The sequence below is a fragment of the Hylobates moloch genome, unplaced genomic scaffold, assembly GCF_009828535.3.
Source record: "Hylobates moloch isolate HMO894 unplaced genomic scaffold, HMol_V3 SCAFFOLD_19, whole genome shotgun sequence".
NCBI classification, from domain to species: domain Eukaryota; kingdom Metazoa; phylum Chordata; class Mammalia; order Primates; family Hylobatidae; genus Hylobates; species Hylobates moloch.
Genome location: NW_026652294.1, coordinates 5,953,819 through 5,974,557, shown reverse-complemented (window position 1 = coordinate 5,974,557; position 20,739 = coordinate 5,953,819). Strand labels below are relative to the sequence as shown.

The following is a 20,739-nucleotide window of genomic DNA, read 5'->3' as shown; positions in this document are numbered from 1 at the left end:
TTAGATCCCGAGTCCGCAGGCCAGGGCGGAGTGCCAACTTCTCCTCATCCCTTCATACGCCATAGAATGGAAAGACACTGGGGCTTCTCTGTTGGTAGCGTAGGAGGGAAAGGCTGGACAAAAGGGCTCCCGAACAGCAGGTTCGGAGGACAGCAACCCGGCCCTGACCCCCGCCCCCAACACCGTTCCCAACCTCGCTCCCCAATGTCCCGGCTCTGCACCAATTCCTCCCGCAAGCCAAGGAACCCCGAGGCACTCCTAGTCTCTAAACCGTTTATTTCTCCCCACCAGAAGGTTGGGGTGGGCGAGCCTAGAACACAGCGTGGGGCGGGTTCCCGGGTGGAGCCAGCGCAGACAGCGTGGGTCCCTGCGGCTCTTAGGCGAAGGTGGAGTTGTTCCAGCCCACATTGGCCGCGTTCATGTCGTAATAGTTGATGTAGACCCTGCGCGGGGAGGAGGCCGGACTCAGCGGGCGGCTCAGTCCCGGGCCTGGCCGCGCGCCGCCGCCCCTCCCCCGCCCCTCCGCGCCTCCGCGCCTCCGCGCCTCCGCGTACCTGTCCGGGCTGATGCGCAGGCGCTCGGCCAGCAGGCCGCACAGCAGCTTGCTGTAGGAGCGGTTCTGCGCGCTGCCGATCTTGCCGATACTGTGCAGGCTGCAGAGCGCGCACGGCTCGCTGGAGCCGCCGAAGGCCATGAGCTGGTCCGGGACCACGTGCACCGCGATGTACTGCGAGGAAGGGGCGCGGTCAGCCCGCCCCAGAGACCTCGTCCGGGCCCCGAGCGTCCACTTCGGGCCCGAGCCACCGTCCTCCCCCAGCCCCGCCCCCCAGCTCCGTTCAGGAGTCGCCTCCCCAGCTCCCAGCGCGGGACCCCTTCGTCCGGCGGGCACCCCCCTCTTCCTGTCCCTTCCCGCAAACCTGGGGGGGCTTGCCGGTGGCCTGCGCCAGCTGCTGGGTGAGCTCGGAGAGGAACCCGTCCGGCACGGAGGCGCGGGGCACGTTGGTGTTTACGATGAACATCGGCATGATGGCAGAAGGACCGGAGACCCGCGCAGAGGCACAAACGCACGCGCCGCGGCCGCCGCTGAGCTACGTGCCTGACTTCTCGGACACCACTGCGGCCCCGCCTTTTGTGACGCCACCGCCGGCGCCAGGCCCCGCCCCCGCTAGACTGCGGCTCCGCCCGGAGTGGTGACGTCACCGCCTGCCTCGGCTCGGCCCCGCCGGGCAGGACCCTGGGCGACTCCGCCCGTTCCTCCAGCAACGCCGCTAAGCCCCGCGCACCGCTCCAAGCTGTTCTCCACGTGGCGGCTAGAAATCGGCCTGTCCCGGCCTCGCCTCGGGTCTTTCTTAGTCCTTTCACTAAGTCACCGATGTTAGTCGCCAGGAGGCGCTGTGCCGGGGGTGGGGATGCGGCGGTGAACCCGGAAGATGGCCCCTTACCCTTCCAGAGATGAAGCCCAGTTCATTCCACTGCACACACTGAGCCCCTGTACCTCCTGAGTCTTTGGGCCACACGTCCCCAAGGGCTCCAGTCCCGCATGCGTGAGCTTGTGTGTTTGAGATGGGGAGGGGTAGTCATTGCGGCAGGTGAGAGGGGAGCTGCCCCTGCGAATCACCATCCAGGGAACTTCCCTGAACCCCTGCTCTTTAAAGAGGATAGGATGCTGGGAGGCACCAAAGGGAAGGAGGTGAAGTCCAGAGCAGGTTCAGTGGTTCAAACGTGCTCAGCTCCACTTCTCTGGGCCTCTGGGCAGCTTCAGCTCCTCAGGGAAGCCACACCCTAGTCAGGTCCACTGTGTATGGCCTCTCATAGAGCCCTTGGTGAATTTCTTAAATGCCTTTTCCACTAATGGTAAACTCGGGGACCATCTAGCAGGTGCCAAGCATACAAGAGACATTGACTAATACTGCTGAATGAATGAATGAATGAATGAATGAATGGGTGAAAGAAGATAAGCCATGACATAGCAGGAAGAGGACAAGGCAGCAACTAGATCACAGGCCAGGTCCTCAGAGATTTCCAGGGAGGTCCTGTCCTTGGTCTCTGATAGGTGCAATCTATATGCCAGTCTCGGTGAAGGCCATGTGATATAGTAAGGACACCCATGCCTGTGGGACCCTCGTGGCACCAGCCAGCCTCCAGCTGGGAGGCCCCATGGCCCATTTATACAAATAGCCTATGGGTGTTGGTTCCTGCAGCTGGGCCCCAGACTCTTTCCCTCCTGCTGTCACATCTTCTCTTACCTGTGCCCAGTGCTCCCTAACTGATGGCACTCCATGCCATGTCTCCAGCCAGGGGCACTCCCCTAAGCCCCAGGCGCTGACAGCAGCCGACTGAGTGTCCACTGCTCTGTAAAGTCCAAATGTATGACTTGTCCTCCTATACCTGATCACCTGCCAGTGAAATATGCCTCCTTTCACTATCCCTTTATTCCCACTTCTCTCCATTCCCTGAACTACCGCCTAGTCTACACTAGCTGCATCCCCTTTGGCCTGGACCACTGTGACTTCCCTATGGTGGACTGCTGCTCCTCAAGGGAGGAGTCTGTTTCCAGCCCCATGCAGCAGATTTAGCCCCTGACTCCCTGTGCCCTATGAAAGCTGAGCAGAATTACATAAGTGACTCCAGGCAGAAGACTGAAGAGCCAGGGCCTGGTTGACCTGTGCCCTGTGAACCTGAATGACAAGGTGCAGCCTCACCAGCAAGCACATGAGCTGCCCCTGGAGGTGAGCCCCTGCCAATCTCAGGTTGTTACCATAACAAAGGGTTGCCTTACCTGGCCAGTGACAGAGCAGGAGCACTGCCATCTTGAACAAACACCACCATTCTAAGTTCCCCCTTAATTAAAAGCCGCCTAAATCCAGCCCGAAAACATCAGCCTAATGGCTAATGTCAGCATAACCACAAATATTCCAACCCTAAGATAAACGCTTCTCTGACCAGAAACATGCCAACCCCGAGACAGCCTCCCCTCCGACCAGAGACATTCCAACCCCACAATAAACTTTCCCTCACACAGAAACATTCGGAACCTATGATAAGACCCCTTCCAAAACCGTTAAATATCCTTAGTTTGTAAGAGAGTGTGGCTCTGACCTAACTTGGCCAGAAGCCCCTCTCAAGTTTGTTTTCTAAAATAAACCTGTCCTTGTTGACTGTCGAGCCACCCTTGGTGTTTGTTTCCTCTTTAATTCTTATAGCCAGGACAGCCTCTGAGCCACTTGCCATCTCCTTGTACTTTCCCCAGCTGTTTCCAGTAGCAGTCAGCCTCATCCTTCTAGAAGGGTACCCAAAGAAGTGATATGATTTGCCTCTTACTAGCATGGACATTTGGCTCAGTTTCCCCATCTGTAATTTGGGGATGACAGCAGTGTTCACCTGACAAAGAGGTGTTATGAGCACCAAGTGGCCTAAATGCCAATGACAGTCTCCTCTGATACTAGGGGTAGTACTGTCACAAGGCCCTGGGGTGACCCAGTCCCTGTGAGCCTCCACAAACCCTCCCTGGTTCTCTGAGTCATGGTGCATTGTGTAGGGACCAGCCCCACAGGGTTGGTGGGTCTCTCCCCGTGTGCAGTGACGAGAGAGTGTAGAATTAAAGACACAAGACAAAGAGATAAAAGAAAAGGCAGCTGGGCCTGGGGGACCACTACCACCAATGTGCGGAGACCGGTAGTGGCCCCGAATGTCTGGCTGTGCTGTTATTTATTGGATACAAAGCAAAAGGGGCAGGGTAAAGAATGTGAGTCATCTCCAATGATAGGTAAGGTCACGTGGGTCACGTGTCCACTGGACAGGGGGCCCTTCCCTGCCTGGCAGCCGAGGCAGAGAGAAGACAAAGAGAAAGACAGCTTACGCCATTATTTCTAAATATCAGAGACTATTAGTACTTTCACTAATTTACTACTGCTATCTAGAAGGCAGAGCCAGGTGTACAGGATGGAACATGAAGGCAGACTAGGAGCCTGACCACTGAAGCACAGCATCACGGGGAGACAGTTAGGCCTCCGGATAACTGCGGGAAAGCCTGACTAATGTCAGACCCTCCACAAGAGGTGGAGGAGCAGAGTCTTCTCTAAACTCTCCCGGGGAAAAGGAGACTCCCTTTCCCGGTCTGCTAAGTATCGGGTGTTGTTCCTTGACACCTTTTGCTACCGCTAGACCACGGTCCGCCTGGCAACAGGCATCTTCCCAGACGCTGGCATCACCGCTAGACCAAGGAGCCGTCTGGTGGCCCTGTCCAGGCATAACAGAAGGCTCACACTCTTGTCTTCTGGTCACTCCTCACTGTGTCCCCTCAGCTCCTATCTCTGTACGGCCTGGTTTGTCCTAGGTTATGGTTATAGAGCGGGGATTATTATAATATTGGGATAAAGAGTAATTACTACCAACTAATGATTAATGATATTCATATATAACATATCTAAGATCTATATCTGGTATAACTATTCTTGTTTTATATTTTATTATACTGGAACAGCTCATGTCCTCGGTCTCTTGCCTCAGCGCCTGGGTGGCTTGCCGCCCACAGCACTGTCCTTCAGTACCATGGCTCCTAGCTCCAGGGTTGGGGGTTGGTCCTGAAATCCAGTTTGCCCACATTTTCCCTCATCTGACTCCAACTCATCCTCCAGTTCTTGGCTCAGCCTTAGTTCCTTGGGAAAGCCCCGGAGCACATGGCTTGGTCCATTCCCACATGTGCCCAGTACCTGTCCTGTCCTTCGAGGCTATCTCCATATTTCTGAGTTAAGACTGCGGGCGGTAAACTCCGAGTTTACTTAACTCTGAGTTAAGACTCTAGTAAACTCTAGTTTACTGCAGGACAGTAAACTCCGTCCCAGCGGGGACAGTCTCTTTTTGGGCATTGCTGTATGCCTACCTCCTGACCCCTTACCTCCGTGGTAGGCAGATGATGCCCTGCCCACTAAAGAATAGCAGGGGGAGGACAAGCGCTAATCCCTGGAACCTATGAGTATGCTATGTTACCTGGCAAAAAGCACTTCACAGATGCAATTAGGATTATGGACCTAATAGGGAGATTCGCATGGAGCATCTGGGTACACCCAATCTAATCACATGAGCTCTTAAAAGCAGATCATTTTCTCCAGCTAGAGTGCCAGATTCTAAGCAAGAGAAACACTCGATGTCCATTACTGGCTTTGAAGATGAAGGGGACCAGAGACCTCATGGTACAACCACAAGGAACTGAATTCTGCTCACAACCAGATTGAACTTGGAAGTGGATTTTTCCCTTGTCCCTACAGATACCTTGACTTTGGCCATGCGAGTCCTTACACAGAAGACATAGTCACGTCACGCTGGACTACTGACCCACAGAAACTGTGAGATAATAAATGTGTGTTGTTTGAAGCTGCTAAAAATGTGTTGATTTATTATAAGAGCAATACAAATAATACACCTGGGACCCATAGGGACACAATAATTATCTGCTAACCGTGGACAAATGCACTAGGAGGCATTGGCGGGCATGGCTGCTGACTCCCTCTTCCTCCTCATGGCAGCATCCCAGATCTGCTCGTTAGAAGGCTCACTGCCCCAGAGCCCCTGCCACCCAGGTGTGGCCACCTCATCTCCCACCCCATCCCAGCACGTCCAGCTGGAGGCACAACTCACCTCTCAGCTTCCTCACCCCTAGGCCTCTGAGGAAGCATTTTCATGGTCTGATTCCAAAGACAGCGGTGTGTGTGCGCGTGCACATGTGTGTGTGTCCACATGAGCGCTCACATGCACTATGAGCCTATGAAGCTAGAGTAGCTGAGAAGTCACCATCTAGCCCTGGAGCGTGCACCCAGACAGGAGCACCCAGACAGGTGCACCCAGACAGGAGCCTGGGCTCCTCCTCCCTAGGTGTTTGATTCTCTCTAATCTTCAATGATTCCCTGCTACCTGCAGAATGAACCAGAGAATGGGGGCAGAACACGACCCCTGAAGAGCACTGGCTCAAGCTCAGCTCCACTGGTAATCCACAGGATCACTCTGGACCCCTCGGGTGGCCTAAAGGCCTCCTCAATAAAATGGAGATCAAGGAGATCAGGAAGCACACAGACTCTAGACTACATTTCCCATGAGCACTCTGATTGATCAGCACCAGCGTGCCACGGACCTCAGGTACCAGGCGAGGCCCCAGACGCAGCGTGTGCAGTGATCAAGGTCTGGGGTCCATGGTCACCAGGTCTACTCCTGGCCATTCCAGTTATCTGTGTGACCCTAGACAAGCCACCGGCTTTTACTCAGTCTCTCATATGTACAACAGGGGTAACAAAAGTACTAATTTCATGGGGTCTTTTCCAGGATTAAAGGAGCTAACACTTGGAAGATACTCAGAATGGTCCTGATACATAGAAAGCCCTCCATAGATGTTATCCCTGAACATTGTTGTTATTGGGAGACTGTTTTGCAAGGTAAGGACCACTGCCGTCCTCACAACCCCGGGCACAGCCCGAGGACAAGGACTGAGGCGGAAGCCTCTGGATGTAGTGGACCCTAGGTGGATGTGTAAACTGAAGGGAAAAATGATTTGGCTGAGGCACAGAGTGATCTGGGTCCCAACAAGAGGGAACCAGAGACTCAGAGGGTCCAAGAAAGGAGAGGATGAGAACAAATACAAGAGAATGGACAACGGCCCTTTGGAGGCTGTGCAAACCCAGATCCTTGTGAGTGCCGCCTGGATCCCGGCAGCCAGGCAGCCAATTTGAGCCTGCCAGATGGGCGGGGCCCTGTCTCCTGGCCCTAGGAAGCTGGGACATATAGGTCCTGGTAATTAGCAAATGAGGGAGAGATTTGGGCTAGGAGAGGGGCTTGACCACATGCTCTGGGAGGTGGGGAGAGGCCACACTGGGTCTGGGGTCTGGGGAGGTGGGCTGGAGCTGGGGAGCATGGCTGTGGCTCCTCTCCAGCTACATGGGCTAGACATCGATGCTCACACCTGGAACGCAGTCTCAGCAGAGGCAGGTCAGCTCCCACCCTGGACCACCCCCTAGAAACCCAGTCTGGCTCTCTCACCCCTCTCTGCACTGCCCTTCCTTGTCTTCAAGGTCCTGTCCTGAGACCCTGTCTCCTCTCCCTAACTGAGGGGCTCCCTGGGCAACAAGGGACTTACAACCCCCACCCTGCCCTCCCAGAGTGGCCAGAGCCAATTCCAGCTGGGTGGGTGGTGAGTGAGAGGGCAGGGCTCAGGCTGGGGACCAGGGCACCAAGTGTGTCCGAGGCAGGCCAGGACCTGGGTATCACGTAATGCCTGCTCTGCTTGTGGCATGTACCCCAGGATCTCAGGGGTGCTTGTCAACGGATTCTTACTCATGACTCTGCATTGGAGGTCTGCAGCCAGGGCGGCCAGGGAAGTCATTTGGAGCACAAAGGTAAACTGGGGAGCAGGTCAACAGAGGCAGGATCAGGGTGGAGGGACACAGAGGGGCAAAGTGGCCACACACAGGGCTCCTGGGAGGGCTGCCCCTGCCTCCTGAAGACTCCACAGTGACTGGATATGGGGGCTTCAATCCCATCCTGCAATGCTGCTGCCTCCCAGTGGCTCCAGCTTTTTTTTTTCTTTTTTCTTTTTTTAGTAGAAACAAGGGCTCACTCTGTGGCCCAGGCTGGAGTGCACTGGTGCAATCATAGCTCACTGTAATCTCCAACTCTTGGGCTCCAGAGATCCTCCCACCTCAGCCTCCCGAGTAGCTGGGACTACAGGCACATGCCACCAAGGCTCTAGCTTTTAAAAGGCCCCCAGCTGAGCCTATCCTTGGGAAGCCAGCTCAGAGTCACCTTCTCCCTGAGACCTCTACTGACCCCCCAACCCAGAGATTTCTCTCTCCCCAGAGAACGCACGGCCCCACCACTTCTCTTTAACCATCACTGTTTCCTGACAAAAGCCAAATTCTTTCTTATACAACAATAGTCCATTGATTTTCTTTATTTAGGCACCAAAGTAAAATAATGAAGAAAAGATGCCTTTTTTTTAAGCAAATGGTGCAGATAGCCGTTACAAAAAAAAAGAAAGAAGAAAAAAGGGCCAGGCGTGGTGACTCATTCCTGTAATCCCAGTACTTTGGCAGACGAATGGCTTGAGTCCATGAGTTCAGAACCAGTCTGAACAACACAGCAAAAGCCTGTCTCTACAAAAAACAAAGAAAAACAATAAAACAAAACAAAACAAAAATTAGCCAGGCTAGCCGGGCGCGGTGGCGGGCGCCTGTAGTCCCAGCTACTCGGGAGGCTGAGGCAAGAGAATGGCGTGAACCCGGGAGGCGGAGGTTGCAGTGAGCCGAGATAGCGCCACTGCAGTCCGGCCTGGGCGAAAGAGCAAGACTCCGCCTCAAAAAAAAAAAAAAAAAAAATTAGCCAGGCATGGTGGCACGCACCTGTAGTCCCAGCTACTCAGGAGGCTGAGGTGGGAGGATTGCTTGAGTCTGGAAGGTAGAGGTTGCAGTGAGCTGAGATCACGTCACTTGCACTCCAGTCTGGGCAAAACACAGTGAGACCCTGTTCCCCCACCCAAAAAAAAGGAACCTCAACCCCTCACACCATACCCCAAAATTAACTTGAAATTCACCATCAGCAACATAAGTGTAAAAGCTAAAACTATCCAACGTTTGGAAGAAAATCTTTGCAACATTGTGATAGGCAAAGATATCTTATGGCACAAAAAACATGAATCACAAAAACCAAAAACTGATAAATCAGACTTTACCAAAATAAAAATTTCTGCTTGGCCGGGCCAGGTGGCTCACGCCTGTAATCCCAGCAATTTGCGAGGCCGAGGTGAGCAGATCACGAGGTCAGGAGATCGAGACCATCCTGGCCAACATGGTGAAACCCCGTCTCTACTAAAAATACAAAAAAATCAGCAGAGCGTGGCAGCACATGCCTGTAGTCCCAGCTACTCAGGAGGCCGAGGCAGGAGAATTGCTTAAACCCAGGAGGCGGGGCTGCAGTGAGCCGAGATCGCGCCACTGCACCCCAGCCTTGGTAACAGAGCGAGATTCCATCTCAAAAAAAAAAAAAAAAAAAAAAAAATTCTGCTCTTAGGTAGCATTAAGAAAATAAAAAAGGCAAGCTACAGACTGCAGGAAAATATTTACAATACTATATATTTAACAAAGTACTAGCTTCCAGAATGTATAAAAAATGCCCACATTTCAAAAATAATGACAACCAACCTGATAAAAATAGCAGATAAGGGCTGGGTGTGGTGGCTCATGCCTGTAATCCCAGCACTTTGGGAAGCCAAGGTGGGTGGATCACTTGATGTCAGGAGTTTGAAACTTGCCTGGCCAACATGGCAAAATCCCATCTCTACCAAAAATACAAAAATTAGCAGGGCATGGTGGCTCACACCTGTGGTCCCACCTACTTGCGGGGCTGAGGTGGGAGGATCGCTTGAGTCCAGGAGGCAGAGGTTGCAATGAGCTGAGATCATTCCACTGCCCTCCAGCCTGGGTGACAGAGAGAGAACCCTGTCTCAAAAAAAAAAAAAAAAAAGTAGACAAAATATTTGAACAAATTATTCATAAAAGAAAACCCACGAATGGCCATACCGAGCACATGAAAAGATGTCAAACATTATTAGTCATCAGGGAAATACCACAATTAAACAACAAGATACCACTACACACTCACTAGAATGGCTAAATTGAAAAGACCGACACTACCAAGTGCTGATGAGGATTTGGAGTATCCAGAACTCATACATTATTAATGAGAATGTGAAATAGTATAATCAACCACTTTGGAAAACAATTTTTATACAGTTTAATATACATTTATTATTAAGCCCAGCAATTCACTTACCCAAAAAGCTAGACTGACTGTTTATGTCCTCCCCAGGTTCACACCTTGAAACCTAATCCCTTGCATGATGGTACTTGGAGGTAGGGCCTTGGGGCCTCTTGGGAGGTGATTAGGTCATGAGGGCAGAGCCTGCATGAATGGGATTGGTGCCCTTATAAAAGAGACCCCAGAGAGCTCCCTTGCCCCTTCTGCCATGTGTAGGAGGACACAGCAAGAAGACTGCCATCTATGAATCAAGACATGGGCCCTCAGCAGACACTGAATCCACTGGCACCTTGATCTTGGACTTCCCAGCCTCCAGAACCATGAAAAATAAATTTCTGTTGTTTATAAGCCACCCAGGCTATGGTTCTTAGTTATAGCAGCCCGATGGACTAAGACACAAAAGAAATAAAAACATATGTTTAGACAATGATTTTTGTAGGAACGTTCACAGCAGTTTTATTCATGATGGCCGAGAATTAGAAACAGCCAAAATGTTCACCAACAGGAAGATGGATAAATCATGGTCTAACCACAGAGAGGAATACTACTCAGCAATACAAAGGAGTCTCTCCTAATACGTGCAGCAACATACATGATTCCCAAAAACTTCATCTGGAGCCAAGCCAGACACAAATGTGTACATACAGTATGGAATGACTTCAGATTCTGAAAAAAGGCAAATCTGACTAATTGAGGCAGAAAGCAGGTCAGTGGTTCCCCGGGTCTGGAGCTGGGGTGGTTATTGACAGCAAACAGGCATGTGGTGCCTTGGAGCAGGGTAAATGTTCCATCTTGATTGCGGTGGTGTTTCACAAGTGTATACACTCGCCGAAACTATACTTAAAACTCAAAACTCACCAAATATATACTTAAAATGGATGCAGTTGATTATGTATAAATTATACCTCAATAAAGTTGATTAAAAACATCAATTCCTCAGAAAATTATTTTCTGACCACTCCCCTCTCAGACTAGGTCGGGCTTCCTGGTATGCACACCCATACCCACTACAACCTGTATTTATTTTTTTTGAAACATCGTCTCTTTTGTCCAGGCTGGAGTGCAATGGCTCAATTAGGACTCACTGCAGCCTCGACCTCCCAGGCTCAAGTGATCCTCCCATTTCAGCCTCCTGAGTAGCTGGGACCACAGGCATATACCACCACACCCAGCTAATTTTTTTTTTTTTTTTTGGTAGAAACAGGATCTTACTATGTGGTCCAGGCTGGTCTCAAACTCCTGGTCTCAAAGCAATCCTCCCATCTTGGCCTCCCAAAGTGCTGGGATTACAGGCATCAGCTACCTCACCTGGCCAACCTGTATTTTTCTTTCACTGCATTTCCTGAGTCTGTAATTACTATGTTTTAAAGAGATGAAGTCTCCCTCTGTCACCCAGTCTGGCATGCAGTGGTGTGATCGTAGCTTACTGCTACCTTGAACTCTTGGACTCCAGTGATCCTGCTGCCTCAGCCTCCTGAGTAGCTAAAGCTGTGAGCACATACCACCATGCCCAGCTAATTTTTTAAATGTTTTGTAGAGATAGGGGGTCTCACTATGTTACCTAGGCTGGTTTGAAACTCTGGCCTCAATTGATCCTCCCACCTTGGCCTCCCAAAGTGCTGGGATTACAGTCATGAGCTGCCACAACCAGCCTGTAATTATGTTGTTACTGATTTTCTGTCAGTTAATTACCTTTAGCCTGGAACACCACTCTCACCATTGATTGCTAAGCACCTGGAGCCATGTCTGCACACAAAGGGTGCTCAATAAACACTCCTTAAACAAAGGAATGCGGGAGGGAGTGAGGACCAGGGCCCTGGCAGGAAGCAGAGGACAGGACAGTAGCTGGCTTTGGCTCTGGCCACCCCTTTGGGACTAGAGTTCTGTGGACTGGATAACCTCCAGGCTCCTCCATGTGGGGCCCTGGGCCTGCCTGGGGAAGTTGAGTCTGTGTAATTCCTCGGAGATCTCTTGGAAGGTCTTGCCTTTGGTCTCAGGAAGGAACAGGCCAGTGTAGATGGCCCCACAGACACAGACACCAAGGAAAGGGACATAGAGGAAGTGGGACAAGGCCTCCTGCGGATTAAAAGAGACCCCAAGACCTGGTGTGGCTCCATCAACCCCTAAACGGAAGGCCCATGACAGGTCGTGAGGAGGGATTTGCCCCTCTCTTTGCTCCCCTAAGACCCCTCCCTTTCAGTCGCAGTCTCCCTGGATGGAAGCCTCCCGCTGGGGTTCTCAGGATGACAGGGACACAGCCTAAGGCAGGGCCCCCAGCAGGAGGGGCGGGCCTACCATGATGAACGGAAATCCCAGGCCGACCAGGAAGAGCATGAGCCACATGAGCGCCCCGCAGACCATGCAGGCAGCAGGCCTGGCCGTCTGGTCAAACAGCTCTGTGGCCAGGATCCCCGTCACTCCGGCTGGAAGGAGGGGCAGGGACAGGGGGCTGCTGGCCAGGGCTCCCTGCCTGCCTCTCCCCAACCCCAGCCCAGACATGGGAGTGGGAGCCCAGGCCCAGTCTGTATGGGGGGCCCCTCAGTGCTCTCCTCCTGCCATTCCCTCCCAGAAGCCCCAGCACAAGGTGGTCTCTGAGGGCCTGCAGGGAACATTGCATTCACACCCACCCACTGTGCACCTAGGCACCCATCACTCCTTCTATGTGATGATGGATGCCCAGAGCCCCTTGGGCCCACTCACCAGGGCCAATGCCAAAGCTGAGGATGAAGGCAAAGATGCAGGCCATGGCCACGTAGAGTGTCCAGGGGAAGGAGCTCTGCCGTGGACGGGGTGGGGGTGAGGTGGAAGTCAGCCCGGCCTGGACCCCCCAGCCCTCATCCACCCCAGCTACCTGCAGGCACAGGGCCACAGTGAAGATGCTCCCCCAGCAGGTCATCAGGCTGTACCCACCGATGAGCAGCACGCGCCGACCCACCCTCTCGATTACCACACACTGCAAAGGCAGAAAGCGCAGACCCACACATCCAGCCATGGTCCCCGAGGTCTGGGGCAGGCAATGAAAAGGGGTCTGCTGAGAAAGCTGGTGGTGGAGGTGAGGGTAGTTTATTGCTTCAGTGTGACTTTATTAATTTCCTAAAGGAACTTGGTCAATCAATCACCCAACTTCAGCCAGTTTCCCCCTCTCAAAATGGTGCTGGAAGTGACCTGCAAACCATAGATGCTCAATAGATGCTCTCTAACTCGCTGCATTGATTGATTGATTGAGACAGGGTCTTACTGGTCTCACTGAGCTGAGACAGGGTCTCACTGGTCCAACCCAGGCTGGAGTGCAGTGGCACAATCTCGATTCACTGCAGTCTCAACCTCCTAGGCTCAAGTGATCCTCCCACCTCAGCCTCTCCAGTAGCTAACACTACAGGCGAAGACCACCATGCCTGGCTAATTTTTGTATTTTTTGTAGAGATGGGGTTTCACCATGTTGCCCAGGCTGGTCTCGAACTCCTGATCCCACCTCAGCCCTATTGCCTGGGCTGGAGTGCAATGGCACCATCTTGGCTCACTGCAACCTCCACCTACTGGGTTCATGCGATTCTCCTGCCTCAGCCTCCCAGTACCTGGGATTACAGGTGTCCGCCACCATGCCCGGATAATTTTTTGTATTTTTTAGTAGAGACTGGGTTTCACTATGTTGGCCAGGCTGGTCTCGAACTCCTGACCTCGTGATCCACCCGCCTCGGCCTCCCAAAGTGCTGGGATTACAGGCATGAGCCACCGCACCTGGCCCCTCACTGCATTTCAACACCATAAGCTGGAGTGTAAACTGGTTTAATGCAGAGGACCTGGGGGTCCCTCCCCGCAGGGCTGGTGGAGGAAGGGCGCCCTCCAGACTCACACTAACAACCGCCATAAGCAGCTCGCAGCTCCCAGTCCCAATGATTGCGTACTGGATCTTCGCTTCCGGCACTCCTGCTTTCCGGAACACGGAGGAGGCGTAGGCGTACACCTGGGAGAGGGTGGCTTTCAGGCCTGGGCTCCCTTCCACCTCCCATGGCTCCCAGCGGCCTGCAACACCAAGTACCCGGGGCCCAGGGTGTGGGGCGGGGCAGGGGTCTCACCGAGTCATTCCCACAGAGCTCCATGGCACTGCCCAGCACCACGAGGCTTGTCACCTGTCTCCTCAGGGCCCGATGCTGGAACAGCTCCCATGGGCGCCGGGCATGGCAGCCCTGGCAGGCAGCGCGCTCCTCCTCCAGCTCCTCCAGCTCCCCTGCCAAGTCCCTGGAGCCCCGCAGCCGCCGTAGTGCTGAGCCAGGGAGGAGGGTACTGAGCTCCCCGTCCCCAAGCCCCTCTTTGGTCCCCCTACAGGGACGCCCCCCTCCATCCCACCATTCCTTTCCTTCTTGGCTCACTCTCTATCTCTGAGTCTGTGTGTGTGTGTGTGTGTGTGTGTGTGTGTGTGTGTCTCTCTCTCTGCCTCTGTCTCTCTCAATCTCTGTGTCTGTCTGTGTGTGTGTGTGTCTCTCTCTCTGCCTCTGTCTCTCTCAATCTCTCTGTCTCTGTTTGCCTCCCTGGTCAGATGGAGATGATCTTCCTGGCCCTGACATTTCTCAGGGCTGTTGGGGTGTTGCCACCATGGATGAAAAAAGGCTTTAGAAAGAAACTCAGGGTTCTGCGGACATATTAGACAGGACATGACTATCGCAGCACATTATCAAACCCAATTCTTCACCCCTCCCTGCACCCACACTGCCTGCTGTGTGATTTTGCAGTTCCTGCCACTAAAGGGGCAAGTACTGCCTACATCCCTGCTCCTGGCTCCGGGCACGGCCAATAGGATGAGGCTGCAGTGAGGGCGTGCCATGTTCCAGCCTAAGCCTTAAGAGGCCTTGCTCACTTCTACTTGCTCTTCTGCCTTCATGAGAACATTCCAGGCTAGCCAGGAGGATGACAAGAGACATGGACAGCCAAAGGGGTGCAGCTGAGCCACCCTCGCTGGGACTGTTCTAGATCAGCCAATGCCCAGCTGAGCTGCAGTTGCAGGAATGACCAAGATCAGCAGAGCCATCAGCCAGAACCATCCTAGATCAGCCCAGCCCAGAGGACTTAGAGGCTTAGGCTAAATAATTGCTTTTTTTTGTTTGTTTCTTTACCACCGAGATGTTATGACCATCTATTAGCCAGCAATAGAAAGCTGATCAATAAATTGGCACCAGGAGTGGGTGCTACCATAACAAAGACCTGTGAAATATGGTATCAGTTCCAAGACAAGGCAGAGCATGGCGATGAGGTTGGAGAAATGAAAAGCTATGTTATATAGTGCAGTAACACGGAAGAAAGAAAATGGGCTCAGTGAACTTATGGACTTGAGCAAAGAAAACTCCAAATATTGAAAGCATGAACTGGTTGCTGTTAGATGAATATTCTAAGTTTGCTGTAAGACATAAAGAATTAGCTCAGAAAATAACTGGCCAGTTTGCAAGCAGAATTCAGAGGCAACAAAATTTAATTAAACGTAGCATATTTCAGAAACACTGGGTTAGTTCAAAACAACAAAAAATGTTTTCTCGCCTCTATCCTCTCCAGCTAGCAAAAGAATCCCAAATTAAGTAACAGCCTGTGAGCAAAGATCAAATCCAGAGCACTGCCAGGAAGCCGGACTCACAGTAAAGATCAAGTCGGCTGGGCGCGGTGGCTCACGCTTGTAATCCGAGCACTTTGGGAGGCCGAGGCGGGCGGATCACGAGGTCAGAAGATCGAGACCACGGTGAAACCCTGTCTCTACTAAAAATACAAAAAAAAATTAGCTGGGCGTGGTGGCGGGCGCCTGTAGTCCCAGCTACTCAGAGAGGCTGAGGCAGGAGAATGGCGTGAACCCGGGAGGCGGAGCTTGCAGTGAGCCGAGATTGCGCCACTGCACTCCAGCCTGGGTGACTGAGCGAGACTCCGTCTCAAAAAAAAAAAAAAAAAAAGATCAAGTCAAGGGTGTGGCTTAAAGCAGTGCCTCATAGGCCCTCACAGCTAGAAAAGGAGGCATTTAGGAGGCTTGAGGGCGTTGGTTCACGGTAGCCTGACATACCCTAAATACCAGCAATTAGGCCTTGAGAGAGAAGCCTGTCTCAAAAATAATTGTGAGCGTGGTTTGCTGGCACATGAGAAAACCTCAAATACACAGAAAACTCACATCATTTTTGAGAAAGTTGTATTGGCAAAAGCTCTGCCAGTTTGGACAAAAAAAAGACCAGGACAATTTGAAATATAAAGACTTCTGTGCCCCAACTTTCTTTTCTTTTCTTTTTCTTTTTTTTTTTTTTTTGAGATGGAGTCTCACTCTGTCACCAGGCCAGAGTGCAGCGTGCAGTGGCACCATCTTGGCTCACTGCAACCTCTGACTCTCGGGTTCAAGCAATTCTCCTGCCTCAGCCTCCCTAGTAGCTGGGATTACAGGTATGTGCCACCATACTCAGCTAATTTTTGTATTTTTAGTAGAGATGGGGTTTCACCATGTTGGCCAGGCTGGTCTCGATCTCTTGACCTCGTGATCCGCCCGCCTCAGCCTCCCTGGGATTACAGGCGTGAGCTGGCGCCTGGCCTGCCCCAACTCTCTGTAGGCAGGAAGCAGGCTGAGAAATTTGCTCAACCATCAAAAGCAGTGCATTGTGCAACGCCCTCTTCAGAAGGAATCAAAGAAGTTGATAGAAAAGGAAAAACATCTCAGAGGGCAGACGCAAGAAGCATGGAGAGCCACACATAGTGGTGTGTGCCTAGAGTCCCAGCTACTCAGGAGGCTGAGGCAGGAGGATCGCCTGGGCCCAGGAGCTCTGGGTTGTAGTACGCTAGGCAGATCAGGTGTCTGCACTAAGTTCAGCATCAATATAGTGACGTCCCAGGAGCAGGGACCACCAGGCTGCCTAAGGAGGAATGCACTGGCCCAGGTTGGAAATGGGACAGTTCAAAACTCCCGTGCTAGCTGGATACAATGGCTCACGCCTATAATCCAAGCACTTTGGGAGGCCAAAGGGGGTGGATCACTTGAGCTTAGGAGTTTGAGACCTGCCCAGGCAAAAAGGTGAAACTCCATCTTTACAAAAAATACAATAATAAAAAAAAATTAGCCAAGCGTGGTGGCACGGGCCAGTAGTCCCAGCTACTCAGGAGGCTGAGGTGGGAGAATTGATTGGGCCTGGGAGGTGGAGGTTGCAGTGAACTGAGATCACACCACTCCAGCCTGGGCGACAGAGTGAGACCCTGTCCCAAACAAAACCAAAAAAAAAAAAAACCAAAAAAAAAACAAAAAAGAAGAAAATTTCCATGCTGATCAACAATGGGGTCATGCCTATGAACAGCTACAGCACTCCAGCCTGGACAAGCGAGAATCTGTCTCTAAAAATTAAAAAAATAAAAGAACCATGGCCTGGGGTGCCCTTCCTAGGGGGCAGGGGACAGAGCTGGAACTTGAACAAAGAATACTCCCTACCCCCAAGGCAGGGGACATGGCCATATTTTCCTAGCGGCACTTCAGAATTGTTACAGATTAGTGACTGCTCCGTGCCTGCCTTGCTTCCTCGTTTTTGAAATGAGAGCATTAATTTTGGTTACCTCATCTTATTTTCACCATTGCATGCTGAGTGTGGGAAGGGAAGAAGACTTATCTTTCTAGATCCTAGGTTTCTGGATCAAGAAAAGGCCCATATAGACTTAATGTGGTCTGAGATCTGGGACTTCAAGCCTGATGCCATGATTGGATGAGACTTTGGGGGATCCTGGGATGGGACTGAACACATTTTGCACAGAGGAGAGACATAAGTAATAACTGTGGCCATGGTGACAGAGAAGAGTACACTAATGGGCCCTGGTCTTCACCCCTCCTTAAATCCACACCCCTTGTGATGGGAGAGGATATGCCATCAATTTTCCCATCCCTTGACTTGGGATTCGGCAGCATGACTGACTCGCTTTGGCCAATGGAATGTTGAGGGGACCAAAGGTTGAAAGCGCTTATGCAACTGGATTTGCTTTCTTGTTTCTCTGCCATCACCATACTATTCCTAGGCTAACTCATTGGTACCAAAAGTGAGAGGACAGAAAGTGCGGCAAAGCTGAATGGCTCCAGTCCAGACCAGCCTAGACCGGCCAACCCGCAGCTGAACCTCACCACTGCTCCCCTCCCCCATCCCACACTGTGAACTAGCCCAGCTGAGATCAGCAGAGCTGTGCAGCCACCCAGGCAAGTACATGAATAAAAGATGCAGTAAATAATTGTTGCTTTAAAGCAGAAATGTTGCAATTGTTCCTTAGGCATTCTTACTATAGCTTAACTGATAAGATGACCACCACCCAGTTGGCATTGGGTAAGTGAGGTCTCGCACAGGTGTTTCACCGTGTGTGTGCGTGTGTGTGTGTGTGCGCGCGTGTGTTTCTCCGCACCACTCTGGAGTACTTGAATAACAGTGGCTAGGTCTGATCCATTCTGCTGCCTGGCAGTTAGGACAGCCACTTGATAGAGTTCTGATGGAAGGCAGGTATGGGCAGATCATGAAATTGAGGCACAAAGAGAGGGATAGCTTTTCCTTGATAAATGAAACCCACAAAATGGAGACCCATATACTCTGGGGAGATGCACCCCTTGGTCAAGGGCAGTCTGGGAGCCCAAGGACAGAGACTCACCTGCCAGGCAGGCCTCGGTGTCTCCACAGTCAATGAGGAGGTAGCGCGGGCTTTCAGGGAGCAGAGGCAGGGAGGCGAGCTGGAGCACCCCAGGCACCAGGCAGCTGGCCAGCAGCAGGGGCCAGGCCTGAGGGCCACCTAGGAGCTCTCTAAGGAGAAGGAGAGGCCGGGCCAGACGCCTCTTTGCCAGAGTCCTACCACCCTGCTCTCCTGCCCACCTGCACACCTCCCTGCAGAGGGTCTGCAATTGCCCCGTGCCTCTTCCTATCCAAGTCTGGGTCTGAACATCAAGATCCTTTCCACCCAGGTTGGGACCAAGAGAGGACAGGGCCACTGCCCCACCTCATCCCTAGCAACTCCTCTTCCCAAGGGTCCAGGCTCTGCCTTCTCCTCTTTTTTCTGGAATGACTGGAACACGTTTCTCTTTGAAAGCCCAAATCTTCACCCTCTCCTCTGTCAAGACCTGTTCTTTGCTCCCTGACCTGGAGAGGATGGGAAAAGGTGATTCACATTGCAGTGTGTTGACTGATACCCATTTTGTGAATTGGCAGCAGAGATGTGGATAGAGGATTCGATGCCTTCATGCAAAGCAACAATGCTTTAATCTATGAGTGGGTAGTGGAGACATTTAGGTGAAGAAACGCTTTTACTAGTATCTCTGAAATACTCAATGCATGTGGGGGGAGGGGTGCTTACCTGAGTCCGACCACCTGTCCCATCACGATCCCCAGGGCGGTAAAGATGGCTGAGCTCATGGCCACAGCTCCTCGGAGCTCCTTAGGGGCGCTCTCCCCCAGGTACATGGGCTGGATGTTCATGCTGACGCCTGGACGTGTGCACAGCAGAGGCACATCAGCCACCAGCTGGGACCCTCCTCCACAACATCGGCCTGCCTCCCCTGCCCCACTCAGCACTGTCCAGCCACTCAACTGGATCCTGGCACTGAGGGCTGATCCCTCACCCCCACACTCAGGGGTTCTGCTTCACCTGCTGAAGGGCCGACAGGACCCCAACTCTACTCCTCACAACTTCTGAGAGAGGGCTTTCTCAGATCGGCTCCCATCCTGGTCCCTGGCCACAGTCCCACATGTTCATGGGACCTTCCTAGGTCCCATCACTGGGACCCGAGTGTGAAGGGCTCTGAGGGAGCTGTGTTGGAGCCCCTAAAAGCCCAGGTGGATGTGCTCAAAATTCTGCTCTCTCACATGAAAAGCCCCACAAACCGAGGAGTACCTAACAGGCCATTCTGCTTCTGAGGGAAGATCAGAAAACTCATCCTATATCCCTTTATACTTTGGCTGCCAGGAAGCTCATGGCTTAGAGTGTTACTCAAAACATGGGGCCTCTGTTAGTATAAGTTTGGAGATGCTTATTCTCCCACCCCTACACAACTTTTCCATTGTTCTGTACCTACTTTAAATATCTAGTCATATGAGTCTTTTAAGATAAACTATACTTCATCCTTTTGTGACAAAGGTAGGCATAAATAAAAAATAAATAAATAAGGCTGGTGTGGTGGCTCACGCCTGTAATCCCAGCACTTTCGGAGGCCAAAGTGGGTGGATCACGAGGTCAGGAGATCGAGGCCATCCTGGCTAACACGGTGAAACCCCATCTCTACTAAAAATACAAAAAATTAGCTGGGCATGGTGGCAGGCGCCTGTAGTCCCAGCTACTCGGGAGGCTGAGGCAGGAGAATGGCGTGAACCTGGAAGGCGGAGCTTGCAGTGAGCCGAGATTGCGCCACCGCACTCCAGCCTGGGCGACAGAGACTCCGTCTCAAAATAAATAAATAAATAAATAAATAAATAAATAAATAAATAAATAAGGAAATGAAGGAAGAAATGAAAGGAATTAATGAATTTATGAATAAATAGGCATAGAGAGGCAGGACGAGAAGCCCCCACCCCATACCTGCATTGACTCCCACAAGCAGTCTTCCCAGCATGATCATCTCAAAGGAGGCTGCTTTACGGCTGAATCCAAACAGGATCGCTGCCGACACCACAAAGATGTTATTCACCAGGAGGGACTTCTTCCTTGGGGTAAGTGAAACACACAGAAAGAGAGGCTGTGGTTCAGTCCAGAGGGACCATCTTTGGGGACCACTCTTTGCAACTCTAACAAGCCCTGATCAGACACAACACGTGTGTATGTGTGTGTGTGTGTGTGTGTGTGTGTATCTGTGTTTCAAAGAGTCTAAACTGCATGAATGGAAATGACCATTATACCTAGGCTCGCCTATGGTATGCCTTGAGGTGAATATTCCCACTCCCCTCCCCCGCCCATGCCCCCAAATTATTCTCCTTTCTGTCT

General features: G+C 52.0%; 2 protein-coding genes and 1 long non-coding RNA gene across 7 annotated transcripts in view; 1 reads left to right on the top strand and 2 right to left on the bottom strand.

The window, feature by feature from the left end:
• Nucleotides 1-259: 259 nt before the first annotated feature.
• MIF (macrophage migration inhibitory factor) lies at nucleotides 260-1,116 on the bottom strand. The gene is made up of 3 exons (XM_032139475.2): nucleotides 918-1,116; nucleotides 555-727; nucleotides 260-443 (listed from the first exon to the last, which is right to left on the bottom strand). The coding sequence occupies exons 1-3, from the start codon at nucleotides 1,023-1,025 to the stop codon at nucleotides 377-379; spliced, it is 348 nt and encodes a 115-aa protein (XP_031995366.1). The 5' UTR covers nucleotides 1,026-1,116; the 3' UTR covers nucleotides 260-376.
• On the top strand, nucleotides 1,113-5,373 carry LOC131382055 (uncharacterized). The gene is made up of 2 exons (XR_009211210.1): nucleotides 1,113-2,729; nucleotides 5,112-5,373. It is a non-coding gene; the product is annotated as an uncharacterized LOC131382055 (long non-coding RNA).
• The window catches only part of SLC2A11 (solute carrier family 2 member 11), a 38,448-nt gene continuing 19,112 nt past the window's right edge, over nucleotides 1,404-20,739 (bottom strand). For 2 of the 5 annotated variants that reach the window (XM_032139466.2, XM_032139468.2), the window contains 9 exons: nucleotides 20,338-20,462; nucleotides 19,120-19,249; nucleotides 18,424-18,572; nucleotides 13,875-14,062; nucleotides 13,652-13,762; nucleotides 12,650-12,751; nucleotides 12,499-12,574; nucleotides 12,094-12,221; nucleotides 10,229-11,874 (listed from right to left, as the gene is read on the bottom strand). In XM_032139466.2, the coding sequence (XP_031995357.1) occupies nucleotides 11,674-11,874; nucleotides 12,094-12,221; nucleotides 12,499-12,574; nucleotides 12,650-12,751; nucleotides 13,652-13,762; nucleotides 13,875-14,062; nucleotides 18,424-18,572; nucleotides 19,120-19,249; nucleotides 20,338-20,462 (1,210 nt within the window). In that variant the 3' untranslated portion in view covers nucleotides 10,229-11,673. Of the gene's footprint in view, nucleotides 1,550-10,228; nucleotides 11,875-12,093; nucleotides 12,222-12,498; nucleotides 12,575-12,649; nucleotides 12,752-13,651; nucleotides 13,763-13,874; nucleotides 14,063-18,423; nucleotides 18,573-19,119; nucleotides 19,250-20,337; nucleotides 20,463-20,739 lie in introns of those variants that run through there. The other 3 variants (XM_058431950.1, XM_058431949.1, XM_058431951.1) reach the window with 3 other exon arrangements.

Excerpts from the sequence above, each read along its gene's own strand:
- MIF (XM_032139475.2), bottom strand. The coding sequence starts at position 1,025 with ATGCCGATGTTCATCGTAAACACCAACGTGCCCCGCGCCTCCGTGCCG. Across the intron at positions 728-917 it reads CCACCGGCAAGCCCCCCCAG|TACATCGCGGTGCACGTGGT; the intron begins GTTTGCGGGAAG and ends CCTTCCTCGCAG. Across the intron at positions 444-554 it reads CTGCGCATCAGCCCGGACAG|GGTCTACATCAACTATTACG; the intron begins GTACGCGGAGGC and ends CTCCCCGCGCAG.